The 25,730-nt window shown below is 32.5% G+C and overlaps 6 protein-coding genes, 1 long non-coding RNA gene and 1 other non-coding gene across 8 annotated transcripts; 3 read left to right on the forward strand and 5 right to left on the reverse strand.

Moving 5' to 3' along the window:
• Positions 1-179: 179 nt before the first annotated feature.
• On the reverse strand, positions 180-3,231 carry LOC101218561 (geraniol 8-hydroxylase). Its single transcript, XM_004147554.3, has 2 exons — positions 2,094-3,231; positions 180-953 (listed from the first exon to the last, which is right to left on the reverse strand). The coding sequence occupies exons 1-2, from the start codon at positions 2,997-2,999 to the stop codon at positions 366-368; spliced, it is 1,494 nt and encodes a 497-aa protein (XP_004147602.1). The 5' UTR covers positions 3,000-3,231; the 3' UTR covers positions 180-365.
• Positions 3,232-4,224: 993 nt separating this feature from the next.
• Positions 4,225-4,298, forward strand: TRNAV-AAC. Its single transcript has one exon. It is a non-coding gene; the product is annotated as a tRNA-Val (tRNA).
• A 1,055-nt stretch (positions 4,299-5,353) lies between these two features.
• Positions 5,354-6,770, forward strand: LOC101208333 (probable sugar phosphate/phosphate translocator At1g12500). Its single transcript, XM_004147512.3, has one exon. The coding sequence runs from the start codon at positions 5,445-5,447 to the stop codon at positions 6,474-6,476; it is 1,032 nt and encodes a 343-aa protein (XP_004147560.1). The 5' UTR covers positions 5,354-5,444; the 3' UTR covers positions 6,477-6,770.
• A 2,181-nt stretch (positions 6,771-8,951) lies between these two features.
• On the reverse strand, positions 8,952-10,574 carry LOC101218796 (mavicyanin). The gene is made up of 2 exons (XM_004147555.3): positions 10,173-10,574; positions 8,952-9,460 (listed from the first exon to the last, which is right to left on the reverse strand). The coding sequence occupies exons 1-2, from the start codon at positions 10,342-10,344 to the stop codon at positions 9,120-9,122; spliced, it is 513 nt and encodes a 170-aa protein (XP_004147603.1). The 5' UTR covers positions 10,345-10,574; the 3' UTR covers positions 8,952-9,119.
• A 1,857-nt stretch (positions 10,575-12,431) lies between these two features.
• Positions 12,432-14,359, reverse strand: LOC105435641 (uclacyanin-3). The gene is made up of 2 exons (XM_011657852.1): positions 14,119-14,359; positions 12,432-13,000 (listed from the first exon to the last, which is right to left on the reverse strand). Exons 1-2 carry the CDS (start codon positions 14,357-14,359, stop codon positions 12,432-12,434), a joined length of 810 nt encoding a protein of 269 aa, XP_011656154.1.
• A 1,004-nt stretch (positions 14,360-15,363) lies between these two features.
• On the reverse strand, positions 15,364-16,887 carry LOC101219025 (stellacyanin). The gene is made up of 2 exons (XM_004147556.3): positions 16,536-16,887; positions 15,364-15,962 (listed from the first exon to the last, which is right to left on the reverse strand). The coding sequence occupies exons 1-2, from the start codon at positions 16,699-16,701 to the stop codon at positions 15,586-15,588; spliced, it is 543 nt and encodes a 180-aa protein (XP_004147604.3). The 5' UTR covers positions 16,702-16,887; the 3' UTR covers positions 15,364-15,585.
• Positions 16,888-20,896: 4,009 nt separating this feature from the next.
• On the forward strand, positions 20,897-23,790 carry LOC101208573 (probable aminotransferase ACS10). The gene is made up of 4 exons (XM_004147513.3): positions 20,897-21,627; positions 21,740-21,874; positions 22,672-22,832; positions 22,911-23,790. The coding sequence occupies exons 1-4, from the start codon at positions 21,133-21,135 to the stop codon at positions 23,764-23,766; spliced, it is 1,647 nt and encodes a 548-aa protein (XP_004147561.1). The 5' UTR covers positions 20,897-21,132; the 3' UTR covers positions 23,767-23,790.
• An 805-nt stretch (positions 23,791-24,595) lies between these two features.
• Positions 24,596-25,290, reverse strand: LOC105435440. Its single transcript, XR_969448.2, has 2 exons — positions 25,119-25,290; positions 24,596-25,032 (listed from the first exon to the last, which is right to left on the reverse strand). It is a non-coding gene; the product is annotated as an uncharacterized LOC105435440 (long non-coding RNA).
• Positions 25,291-25,730: the final 440 nt, after the last annotated feature.

The following is a 25,730-nucleotide window of genomic DNA, read 5'->3' on the forward strand; positions in this document are numbered from 1 at the left end:
TCTTTGTTTTGTGTTTTGGTTTTGGTTGTTTTGTTTCCCTTGTATTAAAAAAATGAGAGAGAGGGAAAAAAAGACATTCACAAAAATTTCAATTAATAAATATAAATTAATTTTCAACATTCGCGAGACATAAAAAAGAAAAAAAAAAAACTATAAAATTCTTAAACACTAGAATCACACACATGAATTACTAGTGGTATTTCAAAAAGGAAAATTTAAAAAAAAAAAAAACAAATTCGCAACATGACAATTTACGATATAAATCTTAGAATTAATTATTAGAATACACATCACGAAAAAAGTTATCCCAGATACACTAATATTTAAAAGAGAAGATGGAATAACATAAATTGAAATTTAAAAATTTAAATAAGAAGAGGTATAGCTCGTACTGGTTGAGATTTGACTAGAATAAGTTCATATTTTGCATCCATATTCAAATTCTCAGGTGTAACTCCATCTTCAAGCTTCCAATCAAAGCAATGAATCAAAGAACCAACTGTCAAATACAACATTCTCATTGCCATTCCCTTACCAGGACAAGTCCTCCTCCCATGACTAAATGGAATAAACTCAAAATTTCTTGCTTTACTTTCCAAGAACCTTTCTGGCATGAACACATCTGGATTTTCCCATAAATTTGGGTCTCTACATGAAGCCCATAAATTCACAATAATTTGAGTCCCTTTTGGAACTGTAAATCCTAAAATTGTTACTTCTGATTCTGATTTCCGTGGAATTAGAAATGATGATTGCATTCTTAAGACTTCTTTGATGATTGCTTGTAAATATGGAAGCTTCTCCATGTGTGATTCTTCAATTGGATTCCCTTTACCTATCACTTCTAATAGCTCTTCTTTGGCTTTACACATCACCTTTGGATATTTTAAGAGATATGCCATTGCCCATTGTGCCACTGATCCTGTTGTATCAGAGCTTCCTGAAAATAAAACCTAAAACACAATTTCTAATTTCAGTTTTCTGTTCAGCATGTCGATATAATTAAATTTATTGTCGTAAGCACTGTAAGTTTAAGCTTTTGGTTATACCTTCAAAAATTTTAGAAGTTTAAAACTTACAGGTAAGTCTTCCTTTGATAACAGTTTTCCATTTTAGATGTTGTAATTTGATCATTTGATTTTTTTTTAAATGATAGACAAGTCCGATCGTAAAAAGTTTGGTTGTTTTTTTTTTTTCTTTCTAAATTTAAAAAAGACAAAAAATATGTTCGGTAATTTTTTTTGGGTTTACTTAATAATTAAAAACTTAAAAACCCTATTTGATAATGGTATTTTAAAAAGAAAAATCTACACGGTGTTGTTTTGCAAAATGAATCAAATATCTACCATTATCCCAAAATTCAAGACTTATATTAGTGTTTACCCATACCTGAAATTTATTATATTTATAAATATTTTGAGTATAGTTTGAAATAATTTTTCTAATTAAATTTTTGAAAAAAAAAATAGTTTTATTAATTTTTTAATGAAAAATAAATCGAAAATTTGTTTGAAAGGGTAAATACATGAAATAGTTTCAAATATAGCCCAAAGAAAAAAAAAAAACTAAAAGAACATTTTAAGTTGGAAGTTTACATATTTATAAATATCAAATTGTCCCTTCTTCGTATTTTATGATTGAAAGACAGTAAAAAAACCGTTTATCGTTTATCAATAATAGACCGTGATAAATTATTATTATTGTCCATCACTAATAAATAACGATAGAAGTTTATCTCTAACCTGACTTGTTTATTAGTGACAGATAACAATTACCCAATCTATCACTATATCATTCAATTTAAACAACTTATTCTTCTTTAATTAGGAATAACGCTTCCTTTTCTTGTTCCATCTTTTATTACAGTACTCTTCAGGATCAATTTTCAAATATTTTGGAATAAACTATTAAAATCATATCGGTGGAATTCAATCCGTTAATGATTGACAGTTCTATCACTGTAGATATAATTACCAAAAGAATATAAGTTCTTCAAAGATAGGAAAAATAAATAAATAGTTACCATATGAGATTTATGAGAACAACAGTGTTAGAGAATTAAAATGAAAAGATAAGGAGAAAAAGTGGCTTACGAATATTGAATGTTTGATTTGGTTTCTATCAAGAGGTATCTCATTGTTGTCCTCCTTCATGTTGAGAAGATGATGTAGCATATCATTTTTGGGTGTGAAGTCAGGTGTTTCCTGCATCTTCAACCGTTTGTCAATCATCTCATCAATCAAACCTAACATCTTTCCAAAATGAATGGCGGTGCGTCTCCTTACACCTTGAACATCCATCTTCTTCAACACAGGAAAAAAGTCACTAATATTTGGTCTTCCCATTTCTTCCAAGCTTCCTCTCAGGGTTGCCTTGAATTCTTTAGTCATTTCCGAATCCGTGTCCACCAAATCCATGGACCAAATTGAATACGATATCAAATTAAGCGCCAATGAAAATAAAGTTGTTCCAATGTCCACCACCTCGCCATTCACTGCGCATCGTCGGATGTTATCAAGATGTTTGTCTATCCTCATGCGGCGAAGATTTCGACTGGCGTCGAGAGCCTTGGGAGATAAAAGATAGTTGTTGAAGATTTTTCTATGGTTTTTGTAATTAGGGGAGATGGGAATCCATGGGAGTCCTAGTTCGGCGTGGTCGTAAACCGTTGCCGCATCGGGAATGAATCTGTAAGACAAGACATTGTCATGTGTTTGAAGAACTTGTTGGATTGTCTCCGGGGACGATACAACAACGGTGGTGACTTGGCCGAACTTTAACGACAGAATTGGACCGTAAGACTTGGCGAGATTGGTGAGAGAAAGGTGGGGTTTGTCTCCAAGAGCCAAAAGGTTTCCGATGATGGGAAGAGGGGTTGGTCCGGGGGGAAGCTTGGGGTTTCGTCTCGCCGGAATCAAACGGCAGAGGTTTATGCAAGTGAAGATAAGAAAGATGAAGAGAGGGAAGGTGAAGAAATCCATATCGTCTTCTTCGCTCATTAATGGTCAAGAAAGAGGCAAAGGGATTTGAATGTTTTTCATATTGGCGTGGCAATAATTCAAAGTCTTTTCAAGTATAGTACCACTCTCAGCTTTATCAGCTTTGCGTGATTGATCCCACAGATACTTTTTCTACTTTCGTTTTCCTCCATCGGTTTTCTAAATCTTGACAAATTAGTTATGTTTTGTAAAAGAAATAGAACATCTTCTTTTAACCAGATATTTAACTGGGTTGTAGTGAAGTGATCTTCTTTAACTAGATATCCCTTGTAAAGATTTAACAAGCTTTTGTTTTGACGGACGTGGGTGGTACTTGCGCGCGCGGCACAGACATGGACGACACCTATGCCTGCGTGCGCGGCACGAGCGTGAATTTAGTTGTTGTTTCAATTCGGTTGAAGAATTCTAACAACGACATATAATATCATTTATTGGTGTGACTCTTTCTCCAAGTTTTCCAATCAAACCAACAAGCCAAAGAACCCCACTATCAAATGGTGACTTTGAAATTGTGTTGAGCCAGAAATAATGAATTTTTTTTTATTGGGCTCCAGTTACATTATATGAGTGTCCACCATATATGATTCCATTCAGGGATCTTATTGTCTTTTTCGTTATTAAAAAAAAAACACGTGCACGTTGTTCTAATTAGTAAATAACAAAATGACAGTAAGACGATCTCACTAAAGTGTGAATCGCCTTTCTTTTTGGAGTCCATCTTAACTATACAGAAAAAAATGAAAACAATATATCTTAATAATAAAAGAATATGAAAAAGAGGGAAGAGCAGTGAAACTTTAGATATAATACCAAATATCTAAACTTAATAGTACCAAATGTCAAGATATATATTATTTTTAAATACTGTGTCCTACTCATAGGTTTCTATCTTCTGTTATCTTTAAAAGAAAATCAAACCAAGTCCTTCCAAACTATGTTTTAAAAATATAGTTTTCAAAAAAGGTTTTGTTTGTAAGAAGTTCCAAGAAGAAAACCAGGTAATTACAAAATGCTTACAAGATCATCTTTTATGTGCTGATATGGAATCTATTTGTGAATCAGCTTTCGATAGGAACCTTTCGTCCATCAAAGTCCATCATGGTTCCAACCAATCATCATCGCCGGTGGAGGTCGTCTGCCTTAAATAAGTTAGGGAAATATCATGTTGTCCTCTAATGGAAAACTTAACAGTTTTTTATTTTTGTTATAACTCATCAAATCAAATGGTGTCGTGGTGTAGTTGGTTATCACGTCAGTCTAACACACTGAAGGTCTCCGGTTCGAGTCCGGGCGACGCCAATACTTCACTTAAACTTTTTTATGCCTGACGTGGCTCTTTGTAAGAGGGTATTTATTTCTCATCTTATGAGAGAGAAAAAAAGATCAATTTATTCTTTCTTTTTCATCAATATTTGTAGCATTTAATTTCAAAATTGCTGATAGGTGTAATTTATTGTTTCTGTAAAGATATCAAATAAAAAAATTAACTAGATGGGAGGTGAATATATATAAAAACACCTCACATTCAAAACAATCAATCTAAAAGTTAAAATTTTGATAAAAGAAATTAACAAACACATCTCTGCAATTCAATTTGTTTTTTCTTATATTATTGAAATATTCAAACACTTCTAAATTATTGAACAACAAATCATATGTATATGTATATGGCCTTACATTCAACTTTTGTATTTACATTATTACATTAATTCTACTTAACCTCTACAAACAATAGTATAATCCAACTTTAGGCATTAACATTATGCATTCTAATGGTGTTGAATGGCATTGTTTTTCAAAATTTTGGCTTGGCTTTTTAAAACATGGGTAGAATGTAGATAAGAAAGAAAGAAGGCTCTAAAAAAGAAAAGAGAAAAGAAAAGTTGAGGTAGAAATAATGTGTATAAGCACACAAATGATTAGGAAATGGAGATTATTTGTATTGTTATTTAGATGGTAGGAGGGTTTAATTTATTTAAAAATCTATACATTATACAAATCAAAAAAATTAATTTTTGTAAAACTTGTACTTTTGGGTTTAAAAAGGATTCAAATATATTTATATTGGTATTATAGAAAAAAAAACCATGAGGATAAGAGAAATCGAGAGAAAAGAAGTAAAATTAATTTGTTTAAAGATTGGAAAAAAGAAGAAGAAGAAGAAGAAGAAGAGTATTGAGGGATTAGAAATAATGTAAGAAGGGAAATGAAAAGTAAATAAGGAGTAGTTTAATCAAAAGTAATTATACAAAATTATTAAGTTTAATAGTACAAAATACGTGTCCCACCGACACGCGGAATCATCCATCCACGCTTCAAAAAACCTGCACCGTCCGATCTCATCCCTACCATCTTCCTCCTTATCCTCCTCTTCCCTCACTCCTTCCTTTCCCTCTCACTCTCTCTACTCTCAAACACTCCCAAAAATCCTAACTCCATTTCGTTATGGGCGCCGAGGCACCCACATGGGCCACCCGTCGTCTTAGCAACCAAACTCCCTCCACCGTCGATCACGTCCTCGATTTCCCAACCACCGCTCCCCCTCCCGCCAGATCCCCCACCATTTCAACCGCCTTCATCGTTCTCTCCTGGTACCTTTCCAACATCGGTGTCCTCCTTCTCAACAAGTACCTCCTCAGCTTCTATGGCTTCCGGTTCCCCATCTTCCTTACCATGCTCCACATGGTTTCCTGTACATTCTACAGCTACCTCTCTATTCTCTTCCTCAAAATTGTACCCACCCAGCAAATCCAATCTCGTACCCAATTTCTTAAAATCCTCGCTCTCAGCGCCATTTTCTGTTTCTCCGTCGTCTGCGGCAACACTTCTCTTCGTTACCTACCTGTTTCCTTCAATCAAGCCATCGGCGCAACTACCCCTTTCTTCACTGCCATTTTTGCCTTTCTGATTACTTGTAAGAGGGAGCCTGCCGGGGTTTATTTTGCGCTTTTGCCTGTAGTGTTCGGGATCGTTCTAGCTAGCAATAGCGAACCTCTGTTTCACTTTCTTGGGTTTTTGATCTGTGTTGGCTCCACCGCTGGGCGGGCTTTGAAATCCGTGGTACAGGGGATTCTGTTGACTGCTGAAGGGGAAAAGCTTCACTCAATGAATCTTTTGCGGTTTATGGCGCCGATGGCTGCGGGAATTTTGCTTCCCGTTACGCTCTATGTGGAAGGAAATGTCGCGGCGATCACGGCAGAGAAAGCGCGGGCAGATCCTTATATTTTATTTCTGTTGATTGGGAATGCAACGGTGGCGTATTTGGTGAACTTGACGAATTTCTTAGTGACGAAACACACGAGTGCTTTGACGTTGCAGGTGCTGGGAAATGCAAAGGCGGCAGTAGCGGCCGTCGTGTCGATTCTGATATTTAGGAATCCGGTGACGGTGATGGGAATGGCGGGATTCTCGGTGACGGTAATGGGTGTGGTGATTTACGGTGAGGCGAAGAAGAGATCGAAGAATACGACGGATTAAGGGGCAAGATTTGTGTTATTTTGTTTTAAATTAAATTAATTACTTTTCTTTAATTGATGAAAAAGAGAAATCAAAAATTAATTTATATATAGAATTTAAAAAACGAAATTGTATAGTGGAAGAATTGAATAGTATATTGGTATGATTATGGGTCATGAGAATTAATTGAATTTCTTTCGGGAGAGAATTATGCTTTGTGGGGGTTTCTTCTTTATTTTTTCAACTTTATAAACTTTAATTGATTGGAGAATAGAAGTGAGAGTAAAGTTCTCTTAAGTCCACTTTTCCAGCTGTCATTTATGGAATTTGTAGTCCTTATTTGTATAGGAATATGGATAAGATGACCCCAATGCTGCCCCCATCCCTTTTCATTTTCATTTTTCTTTTTTAGGATGCTTTTAAATTAAATCTTGTTTGTTATAAGTTAATTTGTTTACGGTGAACTTTATATAGATGATCAAATTCATTCATGTAAATGCTAAGGCAGTGATAGATGTAGTACAAGAGGACACTAAGGAGGAGGCAATTTGTATCTACGAAAATATGTTACTTTCTTTCTCTTCTTTTGTTAATGTCTCTTTAACTATAATTTTATTTTCTATGTTTTATATAATCAATGAAATGAGTAATTGACAATTGGCATTCTTATGCAAAATTGTCTATAAACTAATAAATGTTTTAGTTTATTAGTTTTTCCCACTGTTATTTGGATTATATGATCACAAATACATCGTTGTAACCTTTGTAAGTTTGTGGAAATACTTACTCTCACCTCGCTTTTATTCTTTTTATTTATTTAGTTTAACAAATCACAAAGGGGGCTTGAAATTTGTAGAAGACGCAACAAATAAAAATCATTAATAGAAATAGAAATAGAAATAACATAGCAAGGATTTAAATTTAAATGAATAATCTTAATTAACAATATATAAAACATGATGAAATATTAGGTATGGGAAGAGAATGAATTATTTTCCCATTTGGGTGTTGATCCATTTTTGTTGGCTAGAAAGCCATATTGAATTCATTTTTGTTAGTTGAGGCAAAAGCTAATAAATTCCAACCAAATTAGAAAGCTTTCCAATCTAGCCTCATTAAAGTTCATAAATATAATAGAAAACATTCAGACCATTAACCTCCTACATAACTATATAATATTTCACAATATCTTAAATTTTAGTAATATTTCAATTATGACTACACTTTAGTAATAAGTTTTTATCTTTTAATTTCATATATATAAGACTATATATATATGGTATAAATACTGTCTTGTCATCAAATTCAAATATACCCTCATTTATTTCTTTAAAATTCAAATATATTATGTTGTATAATCACATACATCTTTTCCTTGTCAACTTTTATTCTATTTTTTATTCGTGGATTGTGCCTGCTTTATACATATAGAAAGAGTATAAAATTTAAAAAGTTACATAAAATTCAATGAAAAGAGGAAGAAATTGGGTGAGAAATGAAGTGAAAGAAAAAAAGAGAAAGAAAAAGGAGTTTAATTGTGTTTGATTATGAAAAAAGGATTTTGTTTATATGACGTGTCACATCAAATGAATCGGACAAGCTGGCCCTGCTTCATCTCCAGCTATTACCCACACCTACCAATTAAAACCTTTCTCCCCATCTTCATCTCCATCTTCTTACATTACATTTTACAAAACTAAAATAAATCAAATAGAATTCTAAAAATATAATAAATTTGATAAAATATTTATATTAAAGCTTGTTGATTCTATCGATAATAAATATTGATAAACACTTTTATGCTTGAATGATAGAAGCATATCAGTTTCTGCTATTATATATGTGAAAACAATTATAAACGTTCAAAATCACTACATGCATAAAAAAAATTAACCACCACTCCATATATCATTTGCAAGTTTGTTGGAGAGCTCTAATATCTATACCATCTTTACAACCCTCAAATAACTTTTAATGTACGAAAAAAGAAATTTTCTCTCTCAAATGTAAACATGGTTTGGGGTGGTGAACAATTAGGTAGCTAGGGGTGGGTCACTTTCACTACCATTTTTAACATCTTAGCAATATATTTTTATTTTCTTTTAATTTTATGAGTTTTTTATTATTTCAATAATATATTTTTTAAAAGTTACGAAAAGGATTGATGATATGAACATATTTAAGCTTGCTTTCTTTCTCATTTACTCACACCAATGGTTTACATTTGTATGTTTGAGTATAATAGCTTTTCTTAAGAATAAGATGTAAAATCACATCTCAATTACTACTCAACTCAGCTTAATTTAGTAGATATAATAGTTGGATTTATTGAAAAATAATAATTCTTTTTTTAACTTTTCAAATTTTGACTAAATTTTTAGGTGAAAACAAAATTTTGTTGTTTTTCTTAGATACATAGGAGACAAGTAATGAAATAATGATGCAAAAGGATGTTAGATAATTATTATTGAAGAGGAAGCAAATTTATTAGGGTAAGCAAATTAAAATTCAAATATATGTCTCAAATTGAAATGGAAAAACTCAACAAATTGCAAAAACAAACCAAACATAAATGGGAATAATGTTTAAAACAGCAAAGTCGTCTCTCTTGTCAAATGTTGCAAATTAAAATAGTAAGAAACCCATCAATTAAATTAAATCACTCTAAAGCATCATCATCCCAAGGACGGCAACCACCAGTGCAACGAACCCAAACTGGGCGGAAACAACAGCTTTGGTGGCGGCAGATGGGGGAGGAGGGGCGGTTCCACCAGGAAGTGGGGAATTGGCCGGACCCATATCCATGACATTAATGACCAGCTTCTGGCCCTGTCCACAGTGGCCTTCTTTTCCACAAATGTACCATTTCTTTCCAGGCTTCGCTAGCACAATGACGTCGCTTCCGGAGGTTAATGCATTTTGGCCGTCCTTTGGTAATGTGCAATTCTGGAAATCACTTCCGTTCACCTTGAACACGTTGTGGTCTCCGGGTGGGTAATTGAAAACTGATCCCAATAACAAAAGATCAACAAAATTATGTTATATATTATGAATTATATAATATTGCAAAACTCTATATTTCCCCTTATCCAAATATTGCGAACTCTATATATATTTCCAATAAAAATGTGAATTACGTTATATAATATTACAATTGAAAATTTAGTAAAAAATGTTTATGTGTTAATTAATAATACTTTATTATAACTGCAAATACTTTTATGGTTGATAATTAAATAGTGTATTAAATATCACTGCATAAAAATTAGAATCCAATTATATTCTTAAATATGTGTATACTAAACAAATATCTAAAAATATGAAATATAATAATTATGTTTTAGTTTTTGCTATCTAATTTTTATTTTAAGTCTATAAATATAACAATTTAAAACCTATCTGTTTATGAAAAATCGAATGTCATCTTGAGTGCATTGCACCATCTTTTTGCAGCCTATATGTACCTAAATATACTTATTATCAAATTTTCTACCTATATATACTTATTATGGCGAAAAACTTATTTTTCTTCTTGTTTTATAGTGTGTTTTAGTGTTTTGACTGTTGTATGATATATATTTCGTATTTTATTATAAAACCATGTTAGACCATTAGACAAAAATAAATAAATTATAAAGGAGGTCATCTTTATAATATTTTAATTAACACATTTAAGAAAAACACGAATGGCATAATGAGTTGAATAAAACGACTTACTAAGCATATCGCCGACGTTGAACATTTTTCCTTGAGCCCACAAGGTATAGTTGACATTGATGCTCCAACCAGCATCATCTCCGACGGTGTAATTGGTGGCCAGAGCCGAAGGCGCATACATGACAACCGCCATTGAGAGAAGGACGAAGAGATGAGAGGTGGAGATGGCCATTTTGGAAAAGGAAGGCTTTGAGATGTGTAGTAGTATTAAGTAGTTAATTTGATATATGAGGGGTGAGATGGAAAAATGAGGATTGTGTTGGGTTGGTATTTATAGATATTAGATATATATGTGTTTGTTTGAATGGGGTTGGTGTAGGGGGCCGGCCATGGGCGGCCGGCTGTGGGGTGCCGAATGGGGGCTGAAGGATACAAGAGGATGGGTATGGTTGGGGACTTTGACAGCTTGTGGAGAAAAGCCAGCGCAATATGGCAAATGCTTAGAAACTTTCATGTGGAGATGTTTACAATGGCAATATATATTGTTTAGAGCTAGCTAATTGTGTGTCTTTGTTGTTGTGTGAGAATGCCTTGTTTCAAACACTTGGATTTCTACGAGTTTATTCCTTTCTTTTCCTTAATAAAAATAATAATATAAAATGTTTATGACTAGATTATAAACTGCACTTGTTATATTGATTTTATTTTTTTTAATTAATTAGTGAAGGAAATTTCTTGAATACGTTAGCGGGTACGTTTTGAATGATTATATTAATTAAACAAGCTATTACTGTTTCGAGGGTGCACTGTATAAACTATTTAACCCCAAATGTATCCATGACTTATGATTTTTTGGTAGTATTCGGTTACCACTTTGCATATTAGTAAATCACAAGTAGTTTTTACTTTTTAGCCTTTTTGTTTATTTCTATGATATAGTGGTTTTAAAATTGGAAGAAGTAGTTTAATTTAAAAAACACAAAAACATAAATAACTTTAGGGTTTAGGGTTAGGATGAATTTATTGAAGTTTGTGTTTTCTATTATGAAAATCCAAGGCTAGTTAACTATTTTCTATACAAAAAAAGAAAAGTAAAAAGTTATATATGGCTAACTATATATGAGAGTTTTTACTCAACCAAACTATTTCTACATGCATTAGGTTTCTAGAGTCCTATTGAATGCTTTTTAGTTTGGGTTGGACACATTTTAATTATACTGCCTATTTCACATTTGTAGACTAAGCTTTGGATATTTCAAAGACGAAATTTTGGCATTTTGTAGCTTCATGTTTTACATATTTTTTTAAAAAACGAGATGCCAAATTCCACCTTTAATTTATATAATAAAGATCAACCCAAAATGTAGGTACATGGAAAAAGAAAAGACTAGAGAAACGAGGAAAATCTCAATGTTGAATGATAGAAAGCTCAATCATAATGGGTGAGCCAAATAGTACTTTAAATATACATCTAATTTGCTAAGCTATCTACATAAATTGATGGTGTTATTGTTATGTTATTATTTTCCTTCTTTTTCGTCATACTATTCTTGTATGCGTCTATTGTATAGTTGTGAATTTGTGATCTTGCTCCACTTCAATCACATTCCTTATATATTTTACATTATCAACTAAACCTGTAAAATTAATATATAGAATGACACACCTATATAATGTTCAAGTTTATACCAATAACTTATTTGATGTATCAATTCAAATATATATAACTTAAACGAGTATTTTTTTTAAAGAATGATTATGTGCAGTCTAGGTTGCATCTCACGGTCTCAACTTAAAAATTAAAAAAAAAAAAGTATAGAATGGATCTTTATTATTAAATCAATTACTGTTTTTTATCATTTTATGTTCATATAATCATTGGATTTTTATTTTATGTTTGATAAGAGTTTCACCTATTCATATTTTTTAAAATCATTACATTGCATTATTGGAATGCCAAAATTTGTTATTTACGTATTCGTGGTCTTTATTGTAATTTGTGTATATGATCCAAAGGTTTTGAGAAAACCACCATAGATAAGCTAGCTATAAGACACTGTATATTTGTATAAATCTGTTTGTTTGATTCTCTGCTATTTTATGTTTTTTCTTATTCTATATTTTGTCATTTTTCATACCCAGAATAATAAAAAGAAAGTTATGCACATTTATTTATAATTCTTAAATTATTTTTCAAATGATTGAAAAAGGTTCAAGTAATATATATATATATATATATATATATAAAAACAAATCATACATAAAAGTAAAAGCTTGGTAAAAGTGAATAATGATGTTCAAAATATGAATCCATGATGATCATATCATAATCCCAGCAAGAACGCTAACCGCCATCGCCAAAAAACCAAGATGGCCCGAAACAGCGAATTTCACGGCAGCTGATGGCGGCGGAGCAACAGGAGTGGGGCTCGGAGTAGCTGGCGATACCGATGGTGGAATGTTTTGGGTTGGCATTGGAGCAATTGGCAAATGTGGGGCAGTTTGGTTCTGACCGGGCGATTGTACCGAAGGAGGAGAGGCTGGAGGTAGCGATGGCGGCTGAGCTGGGACAATCACTGGAACAGACGATGACGGTGGAGGAGGCGGTACAGCAACTGGTGGCACTGGAGGAGTTTGTATGGCGGAGGGTGGCGCTGGAGGAGCCTCTCCGGGGGTGGCTGGCGCGGTGTCCACTGAAAGGACAAGCTTCTGGCCGGAGTTACAGTGGTGGGGAATGGAGCAAATGAACCATTTGGTTCCAGGAGTAGTCAATGTAATGACGTCGTTTCCGCTAACCAACGGTGGTTGGTCTTTAGGCGCAGCGCATTGTGAAAACGACGAGACGTCGACGTTTAATACGTTGTGCTTCCCTTTCTCATACTTGAATACTACAACAAAAATTAAAAAATTTCACATAAAAATATGCACACTCAAAATAAAATTTTATTATTATTTGCACATGAATGAATTAGAACCCTAAACTTTTACCATTTTCAAATGTATGAAAGGACCTCTTGAATACAGCTTTGAAAGTGAATGATCTATTAGATGCTTAATTATTATTATTATTATTATTATTACTTTTTGTTAGAAAATCACTGTGGTTTTTCAAATTTTAAAGTTTATTTAATTTTAGTTTATATTTTTTTATGGTCTAATTATCTTCAAAATGCTAGTTTATATATACTTGAGCTTTTAAAAAAAAGTTATTATCTAATTAGCATTTTTACTTTAAAACTTAAAAATATACCAACGTATTATATTTATTTGCGTGAAACTTATTGTTATTCTTGAACCAATTTTGATAGAATAATTAACATTAAGGACTACATTCAAGACTTAGTATATGTTTTATTTTTTATTTTTTAATTCAGGATCAAAACAATACAACTAAAACTTTAATTTAACCCCTCTTTTAAGTTTCAACTTACAATGTCATTATATTGATGTTAAGTAATATTTAGGCTCTGATTGGTAGCACGTTGGTCTTGAAAATTATTCCTTATTTTTTCTAACAAATTTTTACAATAATTTTTATATATTTCTTGAGACAATCTTTGAGTTATTCTTAACCAACCAAAACTTCAAAAATCTGTATAGTTTTTTAATAATTAATCATGTTAAGTTTCAAAAGTTAGCTTAAAATTTGAGAACAAGTTGTAAAAACTGGACTACATAACACAACAAAGAAATTGTTGTTTTGGGCAATAATTAAGAAAAATATTTAGATGCATCCCACTTTTATCTATGATATCAAGTTGCTATATGAACAATTTTTTTAGGAAAGCAAAATTAAATTCATAACTTGCCATACGTATTCATTCAACAAAATTTTGAGGTTGGAGATTTAGATCTCTTATTTCTCCACTTGTTTTTTTCTTTTTCCTTTAAAGATGCGGAGCATGAGTCGATAAGTGCACTGGATCATCCTAATCACATGAGGTTTACGCCTCAATTTCGATTGTTGTAAAAAAAAAGTGAAAAACAACTTAGCAAAAGAGTTTACCAAGATTATCGCCAACAAAGAAGGTTTTGTCACTGGTCCAAGAGAAGTAATCGACTCCAAGGTTCCAACCACTCTTATCTCCGACTGTATAGTTGGTTCCTGCCAAAACTCGAGGAACAAAAAATGTCACGAAGAGAAGGAAGAGATGAGAGTAGTTAGCCATTTTGAGAAACCACTTGTGTAAGGCCATTTTGGTGAATTGGTACTTATAAAGGCTATTTGTTGAGCCCAATCCGGCCATGGACTGCGACAATAAATAAAAATGAATTTTGGTTTTGGACTGGTTACATGAGATAATTAAGGCCAGCTTATTAAAAAAGTGTTTTTAACTTTATTGAAGCTTGTTTTGGTTGTAATAAATTAGGCTTATAATATGGAAACAAGGTTTATATTATAAGGTTTTTTTACGTGGCATCATATGTGTGTTTAACTAAGAATGTTAATATTTTGTTATGTATTATGCCAACCATGGTCCAGCTACTGTACCTCTTGATCATCGATGGAAGATTTGAGATTTTGCTATCTCATACAAACTGAGGGGAAAAACAAAATCAAAATTTACCTGAACTCGACAAAAAAAAAAAAAGTGTATGCATTAATTTTTACGTCTTTAACAAAAACAAAGTGTAATTCATTCATTCCAATAAGGAAAAAAAAGTTGTGCGAATTAAATTAAAGTTTAAAGTAAAAATTAAACTTTTTTTTTTTTTTTTGCATTAACAGTTTACATATATTCTTCCCTTGCATTTGCAATGTCGTCACATAGTCAAAAGAAAAATGTTAATTCATTAATTAAATTTGATGCCTTTTAGTTAGGCTAATTGAGGAGACATGCTTGTTCTCGTTGAGATATAGAGCTTAGTTAGATTTGTCACTTTAACGTCGGAAATTAGTTTGAGGTGTAAGATTGGGAGAGTCGCTTGGATTTATTGTTATATATTTTATTTTGACGCAAACGTAATCAATTATGTGGTCATGGAGGCGGAGCTAGTTACTATGCGATGTTCCCAGGTGCTTAGTCAAGTTGTGTAGTTGAAGATGTTTTTCTTTATTATTTTAAGTAGCGTAGAGCTTCTTTTTTTGGGACTGATATATATATCTCTTCACCATTAATACTCTTTTCAGAAAAGTAGCGTAGGATTCGGGACTTGAGAGGGCTCTTCTCCTCAGAAACTATTTCTTTGAGTCGTCTGTTTTTTTTTCTCTTAACTTTCTTCATTGTGTAAGTCAATTTATACTTCATGCAATTCAATATACCTTCAGAAAAATCAACAGAGTACTAATTACATAAATATTAATATCAAAACAAAATTGATCAGTTACCACAATTATAATAATTTATTGTTTTCCAACCTCTCCCCTAAACACACTGGAAATAAATATAAAAGAGAAACAAGCAATCTCAAACGCAAATGAAAATAAAACAAGAGAGTGAAGTTAAAAAAATATATATATCAAGAGCTTTGATCATAATATCCCAGCGAGCAGAATAGTAAACACCATCAGGAAGACGGAAACAGCCGCTTTTGTGGCGGTTGATGGTGCGGGTGGGGGTGCATTGGTTGAGTTGGTCGGAAGGGAGGCTGGCGGTGTTGGAAGAAGCCGTGGTGATGGAGACGGAGAAGGAACACCAGCTCCTTTGTCCAGCACTGTAATGGCGAGCCTTTGTCCGGCAGTACAGTGGAAGCCGATACCGCAGATATACCATTTTTTTCCTGCTGATTTCAACTGAATTCGGTCACTTCCGGTCGTTAACGGTGGAACGTTGGCCGGCGGAGTGCACTCTTTGAAGGCTGTGCCGTTAACTTTGAATACGTTGTGCCTCTCTTGCTGGTAGTTGAATACTGCCGGTTGAAACCATAAACTCTTAAAAAGGAAGGTAGTGTTTATAAAATCATTTGGTTTTAAACTGCTGAAAATTAAGCTTATAAACACAGAGTAACTAATTTCATCTGTTTATTGTTTCAAAAGAGTTGTTTTCAAATACAAAGCTTAAATTTAAAACCAGTAAAAAAGTAGTTTTTGATTTTAGAAATTGATTAAGACTACACACGTTTATTTAGAAAATTTGAAACGTATAGGTAAAAAATTGTGAGGAAACAAACATAATTTGAAAGAAAAACAAAAACAAAATAATTACCAAATAATATCTATTAAGTTTATGTTATGGTCAACATAAGTTTAAACAAAAATGTAGTTAAGGTTTATTTTAAAGATATAATTAAAAGGTATTATATTGTGAGACTATCCTTTATATAACCGTTTTCAATACAATCCGAGTATTTGGATTTGAAGTACAAACCATGTAGTTACCAACCCGTAAATTAATTGAATGTTTATGAGTGATTTAAAAACATGGAAGTTATAGAAAAAGCTATTTAATTGTTTTAAGATGATCATATTATTAATTATCTTACTGAGTGAGTCCCCAACAAAGAAGAGCTTCCCCTGAGCCCAAGCTTGGTAGTCAAAGTTGATGCTCCACCCATGTTCATCTCCAACTACATATTCCTTTCCCAAAACACAAGGTAGTAAAATGGCCACTATCGCCAACACCTTACAACAACCACTGCGCCACCCCATTCGCCCGTCGGCAATAGGGTGGATTTTGGTAACATATATCTGCTAACAATATGGAGGGGGAATATGTTTTATATGGTTCTATTTTGGTCTGCCATGGCTGTGTACTGTGTTAGTTGCCGGCTGAGCTTAATGAAAAAGAAGACAATTCGATGTACATTGTTTTGTACGTCTTCATCATTCCAAGGCTATATATATATTAGCTATTACGTTTAAATGACAAGTACTCTTTTGTTTAATTTAACCAAATTACGAATTTGTAATGAGTCTATATTCCATTAGTCTAAGCAAAAAATTTCTTATTGATTGAAGCGTGTAGCACAGATTTACTAACTTGTTTTCCTTTTTCCCTAGTATTTGTTTTTGTCGTTCTTATATGAATCTTTTCAAGGTTGAACAGTATATTTGTGGGTTTTGTTTATGCTTAGGGCATCCCTTAAAAAAGAGGGTATGTGTTTTAGGATTTTTACAATTGATTAAAACTTATATTTATGGTCTGTTCGTGGACTTTTAACTCTTGAATTTGGTTGATGGAGTTTTATAATTTAGTAAAATAAATTGGAAAAAATGTTAAAAGTAAAGTTTAAATCTGAGTGTAAAGCAAATTGTATGACAATTGTACCATTAAACAAGCTACTCTTATCGACATTATTTCAATTAGTTATTTATATATATACGTATGTATATAAATAAAGAGCATAAAATTGAGAGGACTTTGACGAGGGGTGTAAATAATGTTATAACAAATTTTGCATTCAATATGAGTAATTAATTGATGCTTAATATAACAAAAATGATAATAAGAAAAGATGAACACTTAATATTGTTTTATTTGATTGAATAGGTTAGGTAGCGGGTGAAAGTTCACTCACTCCCTTTCAAATGATGTAAAGGATTTTTGAATTTACACACTTCTTGAAAACAATGTTATCTTTATCTTTTGTTTTTCCTAATTTTTGCTTTTCTTTTATTATATTTTTTTTTGTAAGGTTTTACTTTCAAAATATTTAAATGAAAAAATCCAATATAAAATTAAATCAATAAATTCTCTCACAAAAACTAAAACAAGGCAACATAAAGAAATGAAAAACCTCCCTACATTTAAGTTCTTTTTTTTTTTTTTTTTAGAAATTGGATATCATGGCTATATTGGATAATTTTTCTTGGATGTAGGATATAATATATTCTTTTATCCTTAAAAGTCAAATATAAGCTTGAGAGAGATAAGGTTGAGAAGGTGAGAGAAGTTAGGAAATAAAAAAGTTAGGCTAGAAAGATACATACATATATACATTAGTGGAAAATAAATTAATTTAGTTTACAATATGTAATTAGGCCGAGAGACATGCAAGTCATGTAGAGAAAAGTCAAAAGAGGGGATATCAATTTGCCCATGTTAGAGACAAGTTAGGGAGAGATATATATCACACAAACATGTTTCCAGTTCTAAAAATCAAACTCATCCTTCTACCTTTGTATAGTTGAGATAGATAGATATATTCAATATTTATTATTTTATATTCATAATTTTTTAATTATTTGTTACCATGTTTTATTATCTTTTTTATTAAAACTAAAATAATTTAAATATTAAACACATATTATTAAAATAGTTATAATACTTCAAAAAATATTATACCGTATAAGACGATAATAATTCACTTCTTTCTTCCAACGTCCTTCAATAGTAGTAGTATCAAACTGAGATGAAATGATGTTAAGGAAGTAGGCCAAAATGCAATAATAGAAGCATCCCTTTCGATGCCATCGCATAGGCAAAAAATTGGGAGAGAAATTTGGTAATCTCTTTCTCTTGGCCTCAAACATCAACGTCCAAATCCTTTCTTTTTGGTTAACCTAAGCTTCACCATCTCCACACTTTTCCCTTTCCCCTAACATTGCGTATACTTTGAGACCCACCACACACTTTCCCAACATATATCTTTTTCTTCTTCTTATTTTTCCTCTTTTTTGGGTTCTGATTTTAAATTTTGATCACCATGTATTTCAATTTTTTTTTTTTAATGTTTTGTTTTCTTTCTTCCTATTATTGATCAATTATTGCATCCTATACCATTTTAATCTCATTTGTCCAACTATAAAAACATATGGTTGAAGAAGGTTATGTGTTCAAATTTTTTAGTATGTTTTTGTACGAAAATAAAAAAAAAATATACATTTTTAAAACTTCAAAATCTATTGCTGATATTATTTCCTTTAAAATTAGTTTTTCTTAAAATTTATTTCTAAGTAAGATCAATTGTCATGAATTGGATTAATTAGTTTTCTTTTAGTCCATTTAACTTAGTCAAAACCCTAAAGAGTATGGAGTGGCCCACCAAATTTAGGGTTTGTGGTATTTTATTATAACTACAATATGTTAATCTTTATGATCATTTGATTAACTTTCATAAGTATTCATTACAATATATAGACTATCTTTTAAAGATTTGATCAAATATAGTGACTATCAATGAAATTTTATCAGATTATATATATAGGAACTAAGTGGAGGTAAGGAAATGTGAAGAAATATCTTGTTGTATGTCTTTCGACTTATATGATTCTTCTTAATTCCATCATATATCTGTTATATATAATTAATTGTTGGGAATACAATGAATTATTTTTCCCTTAAAATAGTATTAGAATTAAATAAATGTTAAATTAATATGTGTGGCAATTAGATAACACAATGCTGGTTTTTTTAATTGTATATATATAAAAATAATATTATTAGTACACTTGTATTCAAATCAAAGCTAGGTTCATTTTGTCTCATATAATCAAACTCTTACTCCTTCACAAGCTTTAATTTGCTTTGTATATTTTGATGGTGGGCTTACTTTTTTAACAAGGTTTAAAATGTTAACGTTAACAAAAAAAAAAAAAACTGTTAACGAATAACTTTTTTAAAAAATTATAAAAAATATATATTTAAAATTAGTAAATTAACATGTTTACCTTTCTTTTAGACGAGTTAATATTATTAGTTATATTATAGGAAGTCTAATCCATTTTTTTCTTTTTTAGAAAAAAAAAATCTATAATTGAACATTAATTAATAAATATTTCAAGAATGTAGCCAGCAGAGTGTCAAGTACAAATTAAGGACCCAATTAAATTATCCAAAGTTTGTGGTTCAATTTTTTTGTCCCTTACTTGCATAGGATCCATCCCAAATAATCATATTTTTATTAATAAATAAATTAGTATTTTATTATTATTTATTTTAGTTTTGTCAGAAAAAGAACGGTTCTAATTCTTTCTTTCTTTTTCTTTTTTTCTTCTCTCTTTTTACTCATAAAATTATATAGTTATGGTAAAAAAATTGGCTTCATCTCACATGCCAAAATTTAGTGAATACCCAAAAATTAAAGGCCAATCAATTGTGTTGAAAACAACTTGATTCAAATACAAACAAACCCAATTGATTAAACAAAAATTATGTTAAACTTATTAGTAGGAAAAGGCAATTAACTAAAGAAAGTTTTTTAAATTGTTAGTCTTTTGATTTTTGAGGTTTGTGTGGTATATTTAGTGAATTTCAATATTGTATGCCTTTGTTGTATTCTTAGACCATGTTTTTTATGAGCAGTTTTAAAATAATAACAATAGTAAAATTGTATTCGTATTTGTTGAAAAAGATTTAAAATAAAAATAGGAATATATGGCTGGCTATGCGTTGCCATAATTTGATTGTTTAGACTCTTGTGGTTTGTGATGGAAAAGGAAAGTGACAAATTCTTCCAATTTTTGTCTTCAACCCAAATATCTCATTACATCTCTATTAATTTATACATTCTAATTAGTTTAATGGCTTCTTTTAAGAATAATAATAATAATAAAACAAACTATTTACAAGAAATCACAAAAATTCATTACTAAATATTACACCTTCTCTTTTGAAAATAATAATTATACATGAGTATTACTTTTAGTTTTAAATTTTAATTATCAAAATTTGTTAAATAATAAAAACAATAACAATTTAGTTTTGAAATTAAAAGGGACGAAAACAATATTTTAACAAAAAAGAAATCAAATTTATTAGAGTTTAATGTGTATGTGAGTAATGCTGTATTCTTTCTTATTTTCTTATATGTATATGTTCTAAAGAAATTTCATAAAGGGTATTATCGTAAAACAAGAAACCCTTCAAGAAAAAAGAAAAAAAGAACGAAAGAAAGAAAAAAGGGGACAAATTCATCGCCGCCTTAAAGCCCAAAGAATCGGCGCGGAAAGTACCAATGTAATATAAATTCTTTTATTTTTTAAATTTATTTTCAAATTATTCAATTTTGTCATTTCTGCTCCTCCCCTGCCGCCCGCCGGAATTTTCCATGTCTATCCGGTGAAAGAACCAACTTCATAATCTCGCCCTTGCCGGTGGCAGTTTCTGTTTGGTTTCCGGTGAATTGAAATGACTCTGCAATGACCCAGACCCGATTCTTCAGAACTCGCAATTCCAAATCGGACAAAGAAGCAGAACCCACCACAAGCAGTGGCGGAGGAGCCGCCATGAGAGTCATAGTGCCTCTGCAAGGCGTCGTTCAAGGAAGAGGTGGCGTCGTTTTGGGCTCTGTTATACCTTGCGTTCTCTTCTACTTTCTTCAGCTATACTTGAAACGGAACCGGTCCGACCCCACCCGGGACCCTCCTTCTTCACCGGAAGTGGATTCTTCGGGGGACTCTTCGCCGTCGTCTAGTAATCAGTTCGTGGAGCTCTCTGTACTGCCTCGAACATTGTCTCGGAATTTTCTCTCGCCGAGGTCGTCTGGGCCGGTTTGCGTTTCGGGTCGGGCTAATTCGATTTCTAGAGTTGGGGATTCTTCGATTTTCGTTGGAATGAGAAGGTTCTTGGAGGACTCATTTGATGAATTGGATAATCCGACGGGGATTATTCAGCTTTCTGTTGCTGAGAATAAGGTGGGTGGCTTTATGCTTTTTGTTGGTTTGAATATGAGTCAGCAAGATTTTTGTGCTCTGAATTTCTCGGTTTCTGTGTTGACGATTGTGGATGTTTAATCAAACGATGAAGTTATCCTCGGACTTGGTGCAAAATTGGCTAACGGAGAATGGAAGAGATGCTATATTAGGGGTGAATCACAATGAGCTGAGTGTAGCTGGGACTGTTTGTTATCAGCCTTCAGATGGATTGAAGGATTTGAAACTGGTAATCAATTTTATTTGTCTTCTTTCTGTAATTGATGTTTTGAATCATTTGGGTTTGCACTTGTCTGTATGAATTCATTTTTAAGATGGAGAAATTGAATTGCTTGACCAGCTCTGTTTTTTGTATGTTGCATGTGCTTGGACTTGTGTTCTGTGCTAACATAGAGTATAAGGATATTAAATTTCTAAGCTTTTTCAAATGCTGATGACTTTATTTGAATATGTGCTTCACTCCTGTAAGGACCTTCTTCCTCTGTTTGTTTACGCTCTTGATTATTATTTTAGTTTGATATGGATATCGCTTTTGCTTTTGGAGACTGGAGAAGATTTCAACATATGAATGAATGCATTGTAAAACATATAGTGAATGAAGTGAGATTTCAATTTATGAAGCGCAGAGTTGACTCCAATTAATATACTGGTTAGCATGGTCTATTGTTGCAATTAAGTGCCTCCTTTCATTTTCTATCGAGGAAATTAAGAATCATTTTCAAACCCTCGATGTTAATGTTTGATTCCAATATTTATATCTGCTCAAAGTATTCCCTTTTTCATATTTCTAACTTTATTGCTACCTTTTCTTTGTTAACATGTTAGAGAAGACGTTTAAACTTTCTCCATTATTTATAGGTATTGGCTTTTTTATTACTTATGTCCTAGTTCCAGCTTGTGAGCTGTGTTGCCTTTAGTATTACCTTTTTATTTATACTGCATTTAATTGGTAACTTTCATATGGAGTTTCTTATAATGGATGTACTTTTGCCCAAAAGATTTATCTAGTCAAGCATCTTCTCACAGGCTGTAGCAAGTTTCATGTCTCAAGTTGTAGGGAACTCTGTTTCATTCAACCCTTCCCAGTTAGTATTTACGACCGGAGTGACCTCTGCAATCGAAACTCTTTGCTTTTGCATAGCAGACCCAGGGAATGCATTTCTTGTTCCTACGCCATATTACCCTGGGTACTTGTTCATTCCTCTTTCATGAAATACTTCTTCAGTTTTATCTGGAAAAACTAAGAGTCTAAATCACAAATGCAGCCTTGACAATGATGTAAAATGGCGAACTGGGGTGGAGATAGTACCCGTTCCCTGCCGCAGTGCCGATAACTTCAGTTTAAGCATAACTTCTCTTGATCGAGCATTCCACCAGGCAAGGAATCGTGGCCTTAAAGTTCGTGGAATTATTATCTCAAATCCCTCAATTCCCGTTGGAAATCAACTAAATAGAGAAACACTCTACGACCTTCTAGACTTTGCCAGGGAGAAAAACATCCATATCATATCAAATGAAATATTTGTAGGATCAACCTATGGAAGTGAAGAGTTTGTGAGCATGGCTGAAATGATCAATTTAGAAGACAATGACCGAGACAGAGTTCATATTACATATGGCCTATCTGAAGACATGTCACTTCCTGGTTTTAGGGTTGCTGCAATCTACTCTTTAAATGAGAATATCCTGGCTGCTGCTCGAAAACTGGCAAGGTTCTCATCTGTTTCTGCCATAACCCAGAACCTGCTTTCCTCTATGCTTTCAGATACGCAATTCATTCAGAGGTTCATTCGGACCAATCGAGAGAGGCTTGGAGAAATGAATAGTAAATTCACTGCAGGGCTGAAGGAACTCGACATCAAATGTGCAAAGAGCAATGGTGGTTTCTACTGCTGGGCGGATATGAGCAAGTTAATCCGTTCTTACAGCGAGAAAGGGGAACTTGAGCTCTGGGAAAAGTTGTTGGATATAGGTAAAGTTAGTGTTACCCCTGGCTCTTGTTGTAATTGTATTGAACCGGGATGGTTTGGATTCTGTTTTACAGCTTTGATAGATAAAGAAATACCAATTGTTATGGACCGAATTCGGAGAATTTCCGAAGCTTGTAAATCTTATACTTGAAATGCAATTATTGTTCTGTAGATATGTATTGATTCTATCAAACTTTTTCTAGGCTTTCATAGTTGTTTATAGGCGGCAGACTTGCAAAGTAGTACTACAGGGTTATGATCGATTGATGCTACATTACTAGCTTCTATAACTTTTTGAGAGTAGACAAGGATATGTCTGAACCTTCTTCAGTTGGAACCATTTTGTGAACTAAAGTTGAGTCTTTCTTCTCACAAACCAGAGAGAAGTGACCTCTACCCATGTATAACAAAGACTCGCAATCCGCCTCAGGGAGAGAATCCTCATCCTCATGCCAACTCCATGTAACAATTTTATTGAAGCGTTAAATCGTTGAAGTATGTATGACGTTTTAATGTTTAAAAAAGTTCTATAGATTAAAGACGGTCTATACTTGATCAATGAAGTTTAGTATGAAGTTCTGTTGTTCTTTCTAAGGGACGGAATTAATGAAACAAGCAAAACTAGCCATTACTTGTATATGTAAGGTCTATGAGTCCTTTCAATCTTTTCTTTTCTTCTTCTATACATGCATAGTCTTGTTATCTCTCATTTTCGATGTAGATTCGGTTTATTCATATACTTTTCACCTACAAAAGAAATCATTAGAAATTTTCTTTTTTGTTTGTGCTTCTTCTTTTGCACTAGAAATTGCTCCAGCTCCCATTGGCTCTAGATAATAGATCGTACAAGTTCAAATTTCTACAGTGTTATTCTTCCATATGAACAGTTCTAACCATCGAGAAGGATCTTTTCCACTAATACTTATTACGAACAAACTCAATACCTACAAAAGAAATTATATGATTGATCCTATATCATATTTGGTCCCATAGTTTGTGTTCGTATGATCTGATTGCTTCTTAAGCTTCACAAAGTTCAACAATGACTGGTCCTGAAAAAGGATTTTCAACTCTCAACCTCACTACTATGTAAACTACACTCAAGTATTCTTCAAGGTATATCAAGTACTCTAGATAAATGGCATATATATATTGAATAAAGAGTTCAATACATCTAGAAATCACTCAGAACAGAAATAAAACCATGCACTCTTTTGATGATTCCCATCACTTTCTCTGTTCCAAATGTGGGAATTTTTTCTGAAATTCAGTCAATAAAGCCAAATTCTCTTGATGAAGGATATTGGCTTTCTCTCTTAGTTTCTCATTCTCTTCAATTATGGTTTGATTCTCCAGATATAGCTGCAGATTCTTCAGCTCAATATCCTTCCCCAGCTTCTCTTCACATCTCCTCCTGCTAAAATTTAAGAAAAGAAAACCCATCAACAAAAGTCTTCTAAAAAACCATCAAAAAGGTTAAATGGGGTTGTGTGAAAAAGCAACCTTGTAAGCCTCAGAACTTGAAAATTTGATCTTTTTGAACTTCTTCTGTTCTTTGAACTCTGAATTGTATGAAACAGAACACTCTGTGTTGCACTGACGCACATTATTCTTCTATGGCAGCTTCTTAACTTTTGCCTTTCTTTCTAGTAGAATATTGTATGAAAGTTGAAGCTCATACTTATATATAGACTGTGTAGACTCACGAGGAGGAGAAAAAAAAAAAGGTAGAGAAAGCAAATTGTACAAATAATAATAATGGCTGGTGGACTTCTGATTAAGCACTCTTCTTTATCCTGTGGCTAAGGCCTTAGACAATTGTTAATAATTAGTGACTTGTGACACCACGGGCTCGTGTTAGTCGATGCTTAAAAGATCAAACCTGGCGCGATGCTTTCTTATCGACCTTTTATATGTTTCATTATTTTGGTTTTGAATAGATATTTTGTAAAGAGTCAAATGGAACATTGAGAACAACCTTGAGGTGAGCCCATATTGTTTGGTTAATGTGTAATGAGCAATTTATTGACACTGTGAAATGAAGGTATGATGCTAATTTGTATATTTGTGTATGACTGTATTTGCAATGAGCCCTTTTTTATTTTCCTTCCACAT

Source organism: Cucumis sativus, chromosome 5 (assembly GCF_000004075.3).
Source record: "Cucumis sativus cultivar 9930 chromosome 5, Cucumber_9930_V3, whole genome shotgun sequence".
Classification (NCBI taxonomy): Eukaryota; Viridiplantae; Streptophyta; class Magnoliopsida; order Cucurbitales; family Cucurbitaceae; genus Cucumis; species Cucumis sativus.